This window comes from Rhipicephalus microplus, chromosome 8, assembly GCF_043290135.1.
Source record: "Rhipicephalus microplus isolate Deutch F79 chromosome 8, USDA_Rmic, whole genome shotgun sequence".
NCBI classification, from domain to species: Eukaryota; Metazoa; Arthropoda; class Arachnida; order Ixodida; family Ixodidae; genus Rhipicephalus; species Rhipicephalus microplus.
In genome coordinates, this window is record NC_134707.1 from 41,438,685 (window position 1) to 41,456,711 (window position 18,027).

The following is an 18,027-nucleotide window of genomic DNA, read 5'->3' on the forward strand; positions in this document are numbered from 1 at the left end:
ATACAAAATGTCCCCTTTTGCGTCCCCATAACACTCATAATGGACTCTTGTTCATGTCAAACAGGGGCACGGAGCCGAGCGGTTGTGAAAAGTCCCTGCGTGGAAGTGAGAAAAAGGTCATACCGCGTCATCACGTGAGGCTACGGGACGAAATGAAGCTAAAAACATACTGTAATTATTTCTCGACATGTAATCACACTTATAAACACTATATCTAGGCACTTGAGGACTTGGGCTTTCATTTGACGCTGAAAAAAAACTTGCCAGGCCAGTACCCCTTTAACGTAATAGACCCATAACTTGCTTCACCAAACAAGTATTTGAGACAGTGCCTATTTAATCACGTTGAAACTTTCCCAGACTCCGTGTCTTCGAGTTGTCTCTGGGACTCTTTCAGTAGATGCAAAAAAAAGAGGACGAAGAAAAAAAATTCAATATAAAAAACTGAGATGTGTTTATTCGCATGCAGCTTCCGCGAGTAGGACTAATCGCCATGTCAGTGTCGCGCTGCTGTCACGACTGTAAAATGACATAGCGCACTAAAAAGCGGCCAACTGCTCCCTCATTGAAGGAAAAAGGAAAAAAAAAAGAAACGAGCGAAAAGGGACAGCACACGCGTACACAGCTCGTGCTTTCACTTCATTGTGTCGTGAAGTACCATCTCACTCACCGTCTTCCTTGCTCTCAGACGCTTACTCTTTTCACTTTTTGTGTTATCTTCTAAGCCGTAGCCGGTCTTTAGAGCATACTTGCGTTCTCTTTCCCGGTACACCCTGCTCGGGCAATTTTAAGGCGAGCTGATCTCGCTGTAAAGCCTCCGTGCACTACGCTGGAACGTACCAGCCTCGCTCTTGTATCTTTCACACGAGTACATGCCAGTGTGCTTCCGAGCGCATCGATAACTAACCTAACCGCGGAGACACCAAACTTGTTCGTGTTGATAACTCCGCAGTACCTCCTGTATATTCAGGGTCAACGTGGCTCCCGCTTGTGGCTCCAGCTACCGTAGTTCTAAGGTCAACGAACTCCGTCTCAGAACGTTACCCGTGGAACTACCTCGTGCATCGTAACACCGACTGTCGTCAGGAGTACCTCGCGCCGTGTCCGAACAGGCAAGTGGCATTGGTTGCCAAGCGACCTTCACAACTGTGTAGTGTGCAGAATGAAGATGGTGTAGTACTTGCATACAGCAAAGCCCAGTGTCCAGTTTTTACTTCAGTTAGCTACACGTTCCGGTGTAAAGCAGCTGTTCCCATAGAATTTCGGATTCGGTCAATGTGCTTCTTCATTTATTCCTCTAACCCACCCCTTTTCACTAAAAACTGTGGACGTTCTAAGACTCTGGCCACGAGACCTTAGTGTAACACCGGTGCTGCAAACATTTTTCCGGATTCAATTCAATTCAGAAGTTTTAAGCAGGTGCATCACGTCAGCTCGTTGCCGTGTAGCGCTTTTTGGTACCAAATGCGCTTCGTGCTTAAAAAGGCCTATTATGGAGTAACAGCTAACTATGGTTCCTCACAGCTGTATATAGAAAGCCAGTTTCTGGGTGGTTTTATGGCTGTAATCTTGAATAACCATGGCTCTAAATTGACGCGCTAAAACCCGTGACCTGCGTAACGCTGCTCTTCTTCCGCAATATTCTAAATATTGAAAGGCATTTTCGTTGTACCGAGTGGGGATACCCAGAGTGTAAAACAAAAAAGGGTCCGATGGTGTCGGGGAAACCGGGTCCAGACATCTGAGGCAGACGTTGCTACCTCGGAGTTACATCCGACGACAAGGAAGGCTTGACCATTGTGCCATGTGAGTCATTTCGTTGACGTAGCCACCATACTACTTCACACGTTGAATACGAAGGGTAGCGAATTTCTAACTCTATAGCCATGCGCTACAATGCGTCCCCTAAACGCTAGATATACGAAATCTCTGAATGGTTGTCTAAGAATCATAAAGTTACAACTAAAAATTACTTTCTCTGTTTCACCAGTGAATTGACTAAAAGGGTATGCACCTTGGCGGAAACACTGTTCTCGTTGGACAAAAGCCGGCGCAAGAATTACGTGCAGGGGCAAAAATTTTGGTGGTGTTTCTTACGCAGTATCGATGCATTATATGATTGAGAGATGCACGACACAGTTTATGTGCGTCAGCGGTATAAAGAGAAACGGTTCTTCTATACATGGTAGCTATGCGTCTCCATCTGATTGGAAGATATATTTAGAAAAAGAACGAGGAAATGACGATGAAGGAAGGGCAAGGTAGTGAATACGAATTTTAATTTCTAGTTGGCTATTCTATACCAGAGGGAGAGACAAGAGGAAAAAAAGATGGAAACAAAGACGAGAAAAAGACCAGGCTCGTCAAAACAAACAAAAAGTGGAAGGTACGAGGCATTAACTGTTGGACTACAAAGTCTTGTAGTGTACCAAACAGTACAAGGTAACCTTACAGGTGCTTGAACTGCCAACGAGCCAATCTCTTTACCGTAACTGAAACCAAACATGAATGTTCTTTCTATTCGAACGTGCTCAAACTGACTCTTTTGCAGTGTGCTGACGCCATGACTAATCAGTTCAGGAAAGCTTTTAGTTGACGCCATAGCAAGAGGGACGGGTAAAGAAACTGTTGACATCAGTGCACGAGATTAGTAGAGCGGCTATACTTCAAGAACTGTCAGACGCTTTGGTAAGCTTAAAGAACTTTTGTTAAACAAATGTCACTAGTGTTTGTGTAACTCTTATTGTAACGAGGAATTGGCAGAGGTTTATGAATACTTACTGATGATAACATAGCAGCGCGAAGGTCTAAAATTTATTAAGGACAGTCACTCTCCATTGACGCCATTTTTCTTCTAGGTGAATAGAATTTATACATTTGGACTGTGTATCGTAAGACCACTCGTCTACAATATGTCACTTGTTCTTTCATTTAAAGAAGCAAAGAATTCGAAGGGGAAGCCACTAAAAAGCTCGCACGCGTTCATTTAAGAGAGTGACACGTTTTTTCGGACGTTCAAGTGAGTTACAAGAACTCGTTTTTAGTAGTCCGCCGTTCTTCAAACAACTTGGTACTCCTCTCGGAAGCCCTAAACGCGTCGCGATCCCTCAAGGATTCTGGCGGCTCTATGGGCTCAGAATTTACGGCGCCTTTCAAGCTCGGTCGCAAGAGCCCGCTCACTGATTCATGTTCTTCGGGGAGCAGTATGAAATTTTTCTTAAGCTGTCTTGAGAATCCTTGCGCGCTGGTCTCTAGACGTCTTCGGCATCGCAGAGTAGTAGGGGCCTCAGAAGTGTCACACGTTCCACAGCCACAGCACCACCTCACGGTGTATCGCGTGTTCGGTGTTTTTGAGACACACACTGCTTCAAGTCCGTACACTCCGTGGATCCAAGACGTGAAGAACTGCCGACTGCAGCGCCACGTGTGGGCGAATAAAACAAGGGAAAAGTGACACCTTGCGGTGCTTTTGTGCAAGTGCCACCACGTTGAAGATCGATGCAACCAATGCGTAAAGATTTATGATCTAGATTTTTTTCTGGTTGATATCATGGCTACAGCTCTGGCATAACCCAGTGGTTCAGCCCCCCTTCTCCACATTTTTTTTCAATTTCGCATGTGTATATATAACGCCACGTACAAACGCACGCACGAACATGCATAAAAGGTAGTTGTAACCCCCCCTTTAAAAAAATGTGACTGTGCTCTGGGCTGCATGATTTATCGACTTTTTTTAAAGTATGGTATGCACTGATCGAAAACTTAGGAGTAACTTGTGCACAAGCTTTAGTTTCCAGCTCGTGTTTCATCAGTGTAATTTTGACTCGAGGACTTTCATCAAAGTCCACGCTGGCTATAGCGGTCACATTCGTAGCAACACGACCCGGTTACAACGAACAAGCTCTTACAAGTGGCTGCGCTGAATGATTGTCGCTTCAGTGCGCGAACACCACAGTTGCACTTCTCATTGACTGCGAAGATCGCAGGGGCGTGGTGTGATTTCTGCCGTCGCTCTCAGATGGCGCATCGGCTAGACATCCTCCGCACATTTCCACGCGTAAGTGTGGATTTGAGAACGAAGTTCCTTAACTGGTATGACTGGAGAACTTTGACGGCCACCTTACAGGCACCACTTCCGCGTGCAAACGAACTCTGAGCGGCCAGGCGGACGACGGACGAGAACGGAGGCAACGATCTTAATGTAGTCCACTCGGCAACAACGTATCCGTTTTCTTCGCGTCTAGCCATACACATGGACACGCGACTCCCGCACCTCCATGGTTGACACGTCCATATACAAAGACTGGACAGGCATACAATCAGCGGTGCTAAGGTGTGGGTTGGCTCCGACTGTAAGCCTTTTTAAGCGTTGCTCGCAAATTGCAGAAAGGCGGCTGTCGGCGAAAAATTTACGGGACTGCTCAGAAGCCGTAGGCCTGTCATTTACGTTCGGACCGTGACCGAAGGTGATCGGTGAGCTGCGTCGCCGTGTTCGTTTCAGCTGGACAGCCGGAAACCCCTGCTGGCCTGTCATCCGCGTCCGGCACACAATGGCGAAGGAGACGGCGTGGACACGCCAGTTGGTCCTGCTGTTGGGAATAAGGCTTCCTTCTTTGCTGTTGCTGACGGGACTACTAGGTGAGCTATGACCTCATGCTGCTCCATTACTTGGCGAAAACGGAAAAGAAAAAGGAAACGCAAGTTCGCGGACAGGAATGCGAGTCGACAGGTATTTGGAATATCGAATGCTGTTCTAGCATAGTCACAGTGTTTTAAGCCCCGTTTGGTACAACATGTACAAATTTAAGGAAGCTGGCGATATTTGTTGGTGGAAACGCATTCACACCAAGAAATAATGTAATAAATTTACCAGCGATAAGGTGCCTTTTCTCATTTTTAGGCTGAGTTATAAATGACTAAAAGGAATGCCTTAGAAATGAACAAACACAGCTATTTATACGGTTATCAGTGAGTTGTTCGGGTCTGGCCCGTGGTCAGAAACATTTTTCGAGGGGGGCGGGAGTGCGTCTGTCGATAGCTTTCAAGAAATCGTATGAAGGCAGGGAAGTTGAACCGCCTGCTTGATGGCAGGAATGTTAATTGGACGAACGTCCGGCTTGCTCCTATGCACTGGTGGAGGGCATAAAGTCATGTATAAGATCAGTAACACCGAAAGTTGGGCGAGTTGGTGATAGTTCATGATTACAAATAAGCAGCGCACGACGTTTTACAAAAGAGAGACGATAGGGACACCGCTGCACTCTCAACTAGTTTATTTCGTAAACGACTTTGGTTATTATACAACAAGACGGTGTACCACGTGCTACAATGACAACGTATTTTCTAAAAAGCCAACTTCGCAATCGCTCAAAGTAATCGATGCTTGGCTTATACAGTAATCTTTTCTTTTTGCGATGTGGAAGGCCTCGATCACTTCCCTTGTCATCTTATCTCTGTGGCTGGAAAGAATTTTAGTCTCAGAGAACAGCGGGGAACAGCCACATTCTAAGCAATGCCGTCTTAAGTGCGAGTAAGCATTATTAGCTAAAGCTCTCTTGTGCTCCGTTAACCTTGTATTTATGCACCGGCCCGTTTGACCGATGTACATTTTCCCACATGACATGAGCAAACAGTAAACCACCGCGGTTCTGCACTCAACAAACGAAACAATGTGCTTAACAGAGCACCGACACCTATCCTTTTTTGTCAATCGCTTCCTATCTAGCCTAGCGCATATCTTTCCTAGTTTGTTAGGTGCAGAAAAAACAACTTGTAAGCCATACCGGCTGCCTACATTCTTTAGATTATGTGATACACTGTGCGCATAGGGTATGGAGACACATTTCTTTTTCTTTTCTTCATAATTCCTCTTAATTTGAGGCTGCTCCAAAGATATATTCTTGCGCACAAGATGAACCAACTTCTGTGTGGTTCTGCGCAGAACATGCTCTTCGTAACCCGCACTAGCCAATCTATCTACTTGTCTGATGAAGCTATCATTAACTTTGTGGGGACAAGATTTTGCCAAGGCAGCGCGGAGACAAGAGAATGCTATGCCATTCTTAACTGTCTTTGAATGCCCGGAAGAATAGCTAAGCAGGGGCTTCTCAGATCGTGGGCTATATAACCAGCAAACATGGTCTGGCTTACGTGATAACAACAAGTCCAAGAACTGAAGCTGACTTTCCCGTGGCACTTCCCACGTAAACTCGAGGCCCTCGCTGCAGTCCCTGAAAACATTTACGATATCTACTATAGCCCTGTCAAGTACAGTGTGTTCTACAAAAATTAAGTAATCGTCAACGTATCTAAATATGGTCTTTGCAAGGCCCTTTATGTTGGCTTCAATTTTTTTGTTCACGTAACCCAAGAAAATGTTGCTAAGTATCGGGGCCACCTTCGAACCAATGCATATTCCCGATCTTTGTAGGTACAACTCATCATGCCATTTGATGAAAGTAGACCTTAAGTAAAAAGACAATAATTCGAGGAAAGCTCCTACTGAAATGCCGCATTTGTTAACAAATTCGATTTCATCATTATCATCAGTAATGCACTTTTTAACAACTGTCAATAAAGGACCATGTGGAATGTTGTAGTACAAATCCTGAACATCAACACTAAAAAAATTGCAAGTACCAGGGTTTGAGGTTGTCAAGAAGGCAACCAACGCCTCCGAGTTCGGTACACAGAAAGGATCTGATACCTTAAGGCTAACTAGCTGCTCTTGAAGAAAGGTAGAAAGATTCAGTTGCCATGAGTCCCTTTCCGATACAATACACCTAAACGGAACGTCAGGCTTGTGAGTTTTTGCTGCAAAAAACAACTCCAGGTGCAAATTTGTCGCACGTTTCACAGTAGAAGCAAGCTTTTCCAGATTGTGGTTCAAAAGTAGCGCGACAGCTTCCTCCTTGACTTTGCTAGCTTTCTTGTTAACAGGAACAAAATTCTTTTTAACTGCCGATAACGCCTTTGTTTGAAAAAGCCCATCAGGTAAAATAACAAAGCAACCCTCCTTGTCAGAGGTCAGAAAACGCAAATTGTTGCTAATGCCAAAGTCCACCAAAGTTCTTACGTGCTGTTGCTTCCCGCTTGTGGTTGACGTCCTCTTTAGAACATCCACGCATTCCGTGATGAAGCGCGGGCGCTCTTCTTCTAACACACGACGAGCAAGGTTCTTGGTGAGCGCCACTTTCTCCGGTGGGGTAAAGGACGGTTCAAAGCAGAACTTTGGTCCTAATCCGAGAATCTTCTTGTAGTCTTTAGGAATGGCACAGTCTCCCAAGGTGATGACTTTTCCATCCGTTGGCTTGGGTTTTTTTGGCCTAGGTAAGTGTGGCCGGCTGTTGTCCCATAACCAGTCCGCTACTTTGTCAGACGTCTTACACCAATCCCTGAAGGACTTGTTGTGCGATCCTCCCTGTTGTGTGGCGCACACTACTCTGAGACAATCCTTGAAATGCCTCGCTTGCCGCCACCATTCCTCATTCAAAATCCTGCATATACGTTTGGCGTGCTTAGACGAAGGTTGTAAGAAACCACACATGACCTGCAGTTCCTTGGGGCACAATTTATACCTTATATGCCAGGATGCCTCTCTTGCCTTGCACACGCAAATCGCCATCATTGAAGCCAGGGTACACGGGTCAAGTTGATTGAAGAAGCCAGAACATATAAAAGAGCCCGATGTAAAGGAAATGAAGTTCAGTAACACCGAAAGTTGGGCGAGTTGGTGATAGTTCATGATTACAAATAAGCAGCGCACGACGTTTTACAAAAGAGAGACGATAGGGACACCGCTGCACTCTCAACTAGTTTATTTCGTAAACGACTTTGGTTATTATACAACAAGACGGTGTACCACGTGCTACAATGACAACGTATTATCTAAAAAGCCAACTTCGCAATCGCTCAAAGTAATCGATGCTTGGCTTATACAGTAATCTTTTCTTTTTGCGATGTGGAAGGCCTCGATCACTTCCCTTGTCATCTTATCTCTGTGGCTGGAAAGAATTTTAGTCTCAGAGAACAGCGGGGAACAGCCACATTCTAAGCAATGCCGTCTTAAGTGCGAGTAAGCATTATTAGCTAAAGCTCTCTTGTGCTCCGTTAACCTTGTATTTATGCACCGGCCCGTTTGACCGATGTACATTTTCCCACATGACATGAGCAAACAGTAAACCACCGCGGTTCTGCACTCAACAAACGAAACAATGTGCTTAACAGAGCACCGACACCTATCCTTTTTTGTCAATCGCTTCCTATCTAGCCTAGCGCATATCTTTCCTAGTTTGTTAGGTGCAGAAAAAACAACTTGTAAGCCATACCGGCTGCCTACATTCTTTAGATTATGTGATACACTGTGCGCATAGGGTATGGAGACACATTTCTTTTTCTTTTCTTCATAATTCCTCTTAATTTGAGGCTGCTCCAAAGATATATTCTTGCGCACAAGATGAACCAACTTCTGTGTGGTTCTGCGCAGAACATGCTCTTCGTAACCCGCACTAGCCAATCTATCTACTTGTCTGATGAAGCTATCATTAACTTTGTGGGGACAAAGTTAATGATAGCTTCATCATAGTTAATGATGAAGATAGTTAATGATAGTTAATGATTCTCTTGTCTCCGCGCTGCCTTGGCAAAATCTTGTCCCCACAAAGTTAATGATAGCTTCATCAGACAAGTAGATAGATTGGCTAGTGCGGGTTACGAAGAGCATGTTCTGCGCAGAACCACACAGAAGTTGGTTCATCTTGTGCGCAAGAATATATCTTTGGAGCAGCCTCAAATTAAGAGGAATTATGAAGAAAAGAAAAAGAAATGTGTCTCCATACCCTATGCGCACAGTGTATCACATAATCTAAAGAATGTAGGCAGCCGGTATGGCTTACAAGTTGTTTTTTCTGCACCTAACAAACTAGGAAAGATATGCGCTAGGCTAGATAGGAAGCGATTGACAAAAAAGGATAGGTGTCGGTGCTCTGTTAAGCACATTGTTTCGTTTGTTGAGTGCAGAACCGCGGTGGTTTACTGTTTGCTCATGTCATGTGGGAAAATGTACATCGGTCAAACGGGCCGGTGCATAAATACAAGGTTAACGGAGCACAAGAGAGCTTTAGCTAATTATGCTTACTCGCACTTAAGACGGCATTGCTTAGAATGTGGCTGTTCCCCGCTGTTCTCTGAGACTAAAATTCTTTCCAGCCACAGAGATAAGATGACAAGGGAAGTGATCGAGGCCTTCCACATCGCAAAAAGAAAAGATTACTGTATAAGCCAAGCATCGATTACTTTGAGCGATTGCGAAGTTGGCTTTTTAGAAAATACGTTGTCATTGTAGCACGTGGTACACCGTCTTGTTGTATAATAACCAAAGTCGTTTACGAAATAAACTAGTTGAGAGTGCAGCGGTGTCCCTATCGTCTCTCTTTTGTAAAACGTCGTGCGCTGCTTATTTGTAATCATGAACTATCACCAACTCGCCCAACTTTCGGTGTTACTGAACTTCATTTCCTTTACATCGGGCTCTTTTATATGTTCTGGCTTCTTCAATCAACTTGACCCGTGTACCCTGGCTTCAATGATGGCGATTTGCGTGTGCAAGGCAAGAGAGGCATCCTGGCATATAAGGTATAAATTGTGCCCCAAGGAACTGCAGGTCATGTGTGGTTTCTTACAACCTTCGTCTAAGCACGCCAAACGTATATGCAGGATTTTGAATGAGGAATGGTGGCGGCAAGCGAGGCATTTCAAGGATTGTCTCAGAGTAGTGTGCGCCACACAACAGGGAGGATCGCACAACAAGTCCTTCAGGGATTGGTGTAAGACGTCTGACAAAGTAGCGGACTGGTTATGGGACAACAGCCGGCCACACTTACCTAGGCCAAAAAAACCCAAGCCAACGGATGGAAAAGTCATCACCTTGGGAGACTGTGCCATTCCTAAAGACTACAAGAAGATTCTCGGATTAGGACCAAAGTTCTGCTTTGAACCGTCCTTTACCCCACCGGAGAAAGTGGCGCTCACCAAGAACCTTGCTCGTCGTGTGTTAGAAGAAGAGCGCCCGCGCTTCATCACGGAATGCGTGGATGTTCTAAAGAGGACGTCAACCACAAGCGGGAAGCAACAGCACGTAAGAACTTTGGTGGACTTTGGCATTAGCAACAATTTGCGTTTTCTGACCTCTGACAAGGAGGGTTGCTTTGTTATTTTACCTGATGGGCTTTTTCAAACAAAGGCGTTATCGGCAGTTAAAAAGAATTTTGTTCCTGTTAACAAGAAAGCTAGCAAAGTCAAGGAGGAAGCTGTCGCGCTACTTTTGAACCACAATCTGGAAAAGCTTGCTTCTACTGTGAAACGTGCGACAAATTTGCACCTGGAGTTGTTTTTTGCAGCAAAAACTCACAAGCCTGACGTTCCGTTTAGGTGTATTGTATCGGAAAGGGACTCATGGCAACTGAATCTTTCTACCTTTCTTCAAGAGCAGCTAGTTAGCCTTAAGGTATCAGATCCTTTCTGTGTACCGAACTCGGAGGCGTTGGTTGCCTTCTTGACAACCTCAAACCCTGGTACTTGCAATTTTTTTAGTGTTGATGTTCAGGATTTGTACTACAACATTCCACATGGTCCTTTATTGACAGTTGTTAAAAAGTGCATTACTGATGATAATGATGAAATCGAATTTGTTAACAAATGCGGCATTTCAGTAGGAGCTTTCCTCGAATTATTGTCTTTTTACTTAAGGTCTACTTTCATCAAATGGCATGATGAGTTGTACCTACAAAGATCGGGAATATGCATTGGTTCGAAGGTGGCCCCGATACTTAGCAACATTTTCTTGGGTTACGTGAACAAAAAAATTGAAGCCAACATAAAGGGCCTTGCAAAGACCATATTTAGATACGTTGACGATTACTTAATTTTTGTAGAACACACTGTACTTGACAGGGCTATAGTAGATATCGTAAATGTTTTCAGGGACTGCAGCGAGGGCCTCGAGTTTACGTGGGAAGTGCCACGGGAAAGTCAGCTTCAGTTCTTGGACTTGTTGTTATCACGTAAGCCAGACCATGTTTGCTGGTTATATAGCCCACGATCTGAGAAGCCCCTGCTTAGCTATTCTTCCGGGCATTCAAAGACAGTTAAGAATGGCATAGCATTCTCTTGTCTCCGCGCTGCCTTGGCAAAATCTTGTCCCCACAAAGTTAATGATAGCTTCATCAGACAAGTAGATAGATTGGCTAGTGCGGGTTACGAAGAGCATGTTCTGCGCAGAACCACACAGAAGTTGGTTCATCTTGTGCGCAAGAATATATCTTTGGAGCAGCCTCAAATTAAGAGGAATTATGAAGAAAAGAAAAAGAAATGTGTCTCCATACCCTATGCGCACAGTGTATCACATAATCTAAAGAATGTAGGCAGCCGGTATGGCTTACAAGTTGTTTTTTCTGCACCTAACAAACTAGGAAAGATATGCGCTAGGCTAGATAGGAAGCGATTGACAAAAAAGGATAGGTGTCGGTGCTCTGTTAAGCACATTGTTTCGTTTGTTGAGTGCAGAACCGCGGTGGTTTACTGTTTGCTCATGTCATGTGGGAAAATGTACATCGGTCAAACGGGCCGGTGCATAAATACAAGGTTAACGGAGCACAAGAGAGCTTTAGCTAATAATGCTTACTCGCACTTAAGACGGCATTGCTTAGAATGTGGCTGTTCCCCGCTGTTCTCTGAGACTAAAATTCTTTCCAGCCACAGAGATAAGATGACAAGGGAAGTGATCGAGGCCTTCCACATCGCAAAAAGAAAAGATTACTGTATAAGCCAAGCATCGATTACTTTGAGCGATTGCGAAGTTGGCTTTTTAGAAAATACGTTGTCATTGTAGCACGTGGTACACCGTCTTGTTGTATAATAACCAAAGTCGTTTACGAAATAAACTAGTTGAGAGTGCAGCGGTGTCCCTATCGTCTCTCTTTTGTAAAACGTCGTGCGCTGCTTATTTGTAATCATGAATCATGTATAAGAGGTGAACTCGAGAAAGATCCACCACTGTTTTATCAAAGGTACCTTTCAAATAAATCATAATACAATTTCAGGCAGGATCTCTTCAGAGTTCTCTTCTTTAGGACCATATACGGTACAAAACAGCTCATGTATCTTTTCTCATCCTTTATATATGTACATCTTGACACTATTAGCATCGCGCAGAATTACATATCACTGAGCTGCTTTAAAAATGTTATGAAAACATACTTGCTGTCTCACACTGATGGAATCAAGCGCCCGTATCGTTTTGGTTGAGTGCTGAATACCTAATTATTTCTTGAGTTTCTCACACTGTCAGTGAAGCATTATGCTTGTAGACATTCGTGTGTTATTACACATAATAATATAGCAGACTAAATTGTGATTTCTTGAAAATTAATTTGTGTTATTCATTTTCTTTTGTGGTAATGTTCCTTATTCTCTTGCGCGCTTTTTTAGCATGATGTGTTATTGCTACGTGGACGTTAAGCAATGTACGACTCACAGGGCCTCAGTCAGGCAAATATTATTCTCCTTTTAAAAAGTTTCGCAATCCTAAACTCATGTTGTCTCTGAAATATTTCCGAATATTTTCAAAAATAGTAGCGAATTGTCATAAGTGCGTGTGTAGAACGTCCGCATCTAAAGGCAAAAATTTAGAAAGGATCAATGCACCTACTATCGTTTCCAACATCTACAGTTAGGGACACAGCAACGCAGTTCTCAGTCAGACACTTACATCAGACTTAGCTTGCGAGGCGAACTTTTCGGTGTGGTACATTTGAATAACAATGGTAGCGCAAGGTAACGGGACACAACAAGAACACGACCACAATTGACAAAGTAGTGCTGTGTATGTGAATCCATGATGTTGTGTCCCATTAACTTGCGCTACCATTGTTATTCCCCTACATGAGAACGTTAGCAGGCAGATTAACAGCAACATGCAGAGGTTATCACGAGCTATCTCAAACATTCGTAGCTAAAGAAAAAAGACATGGCCTTTGAATCTTCAAGTACTGACTGCACCTGCTGCCACAAAATAGGTGTATCAAGAAACTCCCATTTAGGCTTGTAATTTGATCCCCCGAAATGTCAGAGTATGAACAGAACTTCAACATACTTAATTTTTCTGGGGGGCTTGAACTTAAGATATTTGTTTAGCCCATGATTGTGGTGAAAGTGGCATCTAGCGTGATAATTGAATGCGTTACTAAACCTTCTGCTGCCTCTGTCGTCTCTGTGTACAGCTGTGACAATGGTCCGAAGCCAAAACCTAGGAACTTCAGGTGAGTCATGTCACGCTCATCACGCTATATTGTACCTTCCTGGCTCTCTCGTTGGCTTACGCTGCAGCAATTTCAAAGTGAAAGGCTTATTTATAGTCAACAAAAGCGACATCTCACTGTCGGCTTCCCGCGGCGTCGGGTACGAGTGGTGCAAAATGGATCATTTCATGATGACTTCACCACTTGACGTCACAGATTGTCAAAGCCAGTGACGTCGTCATTTTGTCGCTGTAACATGTGACACAATGACGTCATCACGTGGCACCATAGGTTGGCCAAAGGTAGTCCGATCCCGGAGAGAATACAAAACCTGGCGACGTGCCTACGATCTTAGAGGCAGTGCGAAGCGACGTTATATATGTGTTGAAAGCTTTCGGAAAGTGGCAGGGGATGACACTGTTCGAATGAGAAGAAAAATACGATGGTGTTTCACTTCGAGTCATTTTAGGTGAGCGCATGAAAAATGATTAAGGCGAGTTAGGCCAGTTGATGTGCGTTTATGTTCGAAAATTTTGGGTAATCTTGTCCATATTTTCAGCGCCTTTAACCAAAATTTTCACATGAGCTTCAATGGGCATTATATATATATATATATATATATATATATATATATATATATATATATATATATATATATATATATATATATATATATATGTGTGTGTGTGTGTGTGTGTGTGTGTGTGTGTGTGTGTGTGTGTGTGTGTGTGTGTGCGTGCGTGTGTGTGTGTGTGTGTGTGTGTGTGTGTGTGTGTGTGTGTGTGTGTGTGTGTGTGTGTGTGTGTGTGTGTGTGTGTGTGTGTGTGTGTGTGTGTGTGTGTTTTACCAGATGTACCACGTCCACATGCTGTAGTCATCTAGCGAGGAGAGTTCGTCGAATGAGGCTGACAGTGCCCGTGACGTGTAGAGTCTGTGGGGCACCTTCGTTCGGACAAACGGAAATGCAACTAATGCAGAAGTTTAGGGGAAGATGGAAGTGTTAACAAATGAATGATCCTTGCACAGGTGGTGTGGCTGGAGCGAATGTTTTGCGAAGCAATGTTGTACAAACGACGGTCGTAGGTCGTACAAACGACAATATCAAGGGCACTCTCGGCTGATTCCGTGCTGTCCGCCATATAGATCCCTCATCCGCGTCTCCGTATCGCGGGTCGCTGTGCTTACAAGCCCGAAAACGCCCCTCTTCCCACCAGATTACCTCTTTTCCTTGCATTCGCTGCAGGGTCTTGCAATTGGCTCTTTTATAAATCGAGGTCAATAACCTTCCCGATATGGAACAAATACAACAAGCATACTTGCCTTTGTCAAGGCTGCAGCTACCTTCCTTAGCACCAAGTGCACTTAAAAAAAAATGAGAGGGGTCTTTTGACTCTGGTTTTTCATACGTGAGCATCGCATGTAAAAAAACTCAGTTTTTGTACTCCCTTTTGATCGGCACGTTGAAGCTTTTTCTGAGAGTGGACTATTGACTTTCCTTTGGAAACCTCAGTGCCCCACTACTGTCCTAAAAGGTTCAATGAGCCTCTCTAAATGTAGTGCAACAAAGGGTGATGCTAACAAAAGAAAGTCACACTTCCTGCAGTGTACGTGTAGGCCTTCATCCTTCTGTTCTGTCTTCACAAGTAAAGCGGGGAGAGGGTTCTGTTCCTGAAGACAAGTCTGCTCCGCGAAACGCTCGATCCAGGAACACTCTTATGAAAGGACTTTCAATTTGCTTAGATTGATCAATCAGCATATGGCCTTCACAAGCCCCATGAACTCAGCCATTCCGGCAATTTTCTTGATATGCTCCATATTTTTGTGATCTCAAATATCTGTTCACAAGTGGCCTCACCCTGTCGTCACTAACATCAGGCTTAACGGCTGTTCCACGCGCTTCCCGCCCAGCCGCAACGTACGTACCGGGACCCCTACCGCACGCAAGCGAGGGACAAATAAGTCAATTGGTGACGCTGCGGAGGGTGAAAGAGCGTCGCCAATTGGCTTATTTGTACCCCGCTTGCATGTGGCAGGGGTCCCTGCACGTGCATTGCGGGTGTGCGGGAAACGCGTGGAACGGCCCTAATCAGTCAGCATATGGACGTCTTCATTGAATGTGTTACCGTGTATGTACATGTCTCTCTGTTTTTGTGGCATATTAGCGTCAATGTGTACATACAGACGTGGATAGATAGATAGATAGATAGATAGATAGATAGATAGATAGATAGATAGATAGATAGATAGATAGATAGATAGATAGATAGATAGATAGATAGATAGATAGATAGATAGATAGATAGATAGATAGATAGATAGATAGATAGATAGATAGATAGATAGATAGATAGATAGATAGATAGATAGATAGATAGATAGATAGATAGATAGATAGATAGATAGATAGATAGATAGATAGATAGATAGATAGATAGATAGATAGGCGCTGACTGTCACGATTAAGCCGTATAACTTACCTGGGGGCGCAATGCCCGCGAGCGCACGCTGCAGACCCGTGCTGGTACGGTGACCACGCGGCGTGCCAGGCGGGCTGTTCGCAGTACTACAACGCGGGCGGCAGCTGTCAAGGCTACCAGTGTGTCTGCATGCCACCTACCAACTTCCCAGGATACCCGTCGCCAACAGGACCGATCATTGGAATGGGGCATCCTGGCTTCGGGAGCCGTATGAGCGAAGCTGCGAGTGAGATGGCTTTTCAGTATGTTAGCAGTGGAATGACTAGTGTTGAATTTCAGTCTCAGAGCCGGAGCAGTTGGTGAACTCTGTGAGTGAGCACACGACCTTGGCGTAGAGCAACGCCCCCGATTTCACGATTGGAACACAGTTCGCGCCGCCGGAGTGAGCATGGAAGCAAGGAGGAAGCGGAAGTGCTTTAGTTGCTCAGAACACTTGTTCGTAGGTATTACATTCCGCTGATTCCGCTGTCAAATTTTTCCCTTGTATGGAGCAGTTTCAGTGTGGGTGGTACGACCCGATAAACTGCTCGTGCAGTGACAGGAGCTGTCTGTCTCAGAGCTGTTGCCAAGCACACGACAGTGGCAGCGCCGCCAAGTGGGTCAACGTATTAAAGGGAGTGCACCACACCGAGTTCAGGTCCACTCCGCCGATTTTGGCGGAGCAACTTTTCCTGCTCCTCGTAGTCACTCCCGCTCTGAATATTCTCCGACTCTCTCATTGAAACACTTGACTCCCGTGCTCACTCTGCCATTAGAACACACTTGCTCTAACTCCGCCATAGGAATTCAACATAAGATCTTTAGCGTGCACCTTTGCGTGTTCCACCACTCCATATACAGAATGTACTTACACACTGTATGCTATCAGCCTCGGGTGTTTAGAGGCCAGAAGACAAAAGCCGGCTGTTATATGAACCTAGAACTGGTCACAGTTACCAGCTGGAAGTACGTGCCCGTACTGTATCACTCGAGATGATGCAAGCAGATGTATACCAACCTAATTGGGCAAGCGAAATCAGAACGCTCCCATCACCCCTTGTCAGCTGGCCTTCGCTACATCGACACGATCAGTTACTACCGCTGGATATATGACAGCACATTCCAAAAGACATGAGTTCACTTCATGCATGACGCCACCCTAATGGCGTACCTGTAATACAGATACACGCACAAAATATGCCTTAAGGGCACGTATATGTCGTAATAAAAAAAGACAAAAGAAAAGCTGGATATTCCAGCTGATCGAGCTGGCAGACTTAACTTTAGATTTCCGGCCTGTTTGAAACGACATAACCTGTCCTGTTTACTTCAGCCGAATGTAATCGTAAATTGCTGGAAAATTTATATTTTTATTCTTACACACAGCTACAACTTATCTCGGAAGTGAAGGGTGTGATGTATGGAGATGGGGTATCCGCGCGTGTGTCTTTCTACACTGGTAGTGCGCAGCCAATTTCACTTCAAGTGTCGATTTTTGCTTGCTCGCAGCATTTGTTAACAATTCAGGTCGACAGCATGGACGTTGCAGATAACTTGCAAGGTCTGTCTTTAAAGCTACTTCCTATGGCATTTCGAGTATATCTTCCTCGTAGAAAAAAAAAAGCGACTTCACCAGCCACGCAACTTGTCTAGCTAGTATTGGGGACGCCATTTTTAATGCGAAAACAGGAGTGCAATAAACACAGTGATGTCCAAGAATAAAAAATTAAGCTTTTTTTCATTCTCCAGTGGCTTACCATACTTGTTTTCTATCTACTGTACCTACGACCAAGAAGGTTTTATTTGTTTTGTTGATTTTCGCTAGCTCAACTTGAAAATTTTGAAGGTCGTGGGTTCGATTCTACCCAATGTGTTCATATACCAATGAAGGCGGTACGATATCGTACCACCTTCATCGGCGATGCCTATACATGGTAAAGAACACAAGATGGTCAAAATTTTCGGAGCCCTCCCCTACGACGTCTCTAATAATCATACCGTGGTTTCGCTTAGTCGAAAACCTACCAAGCACGTTAGAACAGTGTATATACACTGACGACGTCTGCATTTGGACATCAGGTGTGACAAGTCTTCAGCTTCGCGTCCGTCTTCTGAAGGCTGCCACAACGACGCCATGCTACCTTCGTAAACAAGGTCTCGAGGTGTCCTGCGGAAAATGAGCAATGGTAGCGTTCACGCGGAAACCAATGTCTGCTTACGGCATATCGATTAACGAAGAACAAATATCGTTCAGAAGAAGCCAGTGGTTCTTACGG

The 18,027-nt window shown here is 44.5% G+C and overlaps 1 protein-coding gene across 1 annotated transcript in view; it reads left to right on the forward strand.

Moving 5' to 3' along the window:
• Positions 1–929: 929 nt before the first annotated feature.
• Positions 930–18,027, forward strand: part of LOC142768478 (uncharacterized) — a 28,809-nt gene continuing 11,711 nt past the window's right edge. The window contains exons 1-4 of the mRNA XM_075870459.1: positions 930–1,112; positions 4,502–4,638; positions 13,278–13,316; positions 15,807–15,998. Coding sequence (XP_075726574.1) covers positions 4,551–4,638; positions 13,278–13,316; positions 15,807–15,998 — 319 coding nt within the window. The 5' untranslated portion in view covers positions 930–1,112; positions 4,502–4,550. The remainder of the gene's footprint in view (positions 1,113–4,501; positions 4,639–13,277; positions 13,317–15,806; positions 15,999–18,027) is intronic.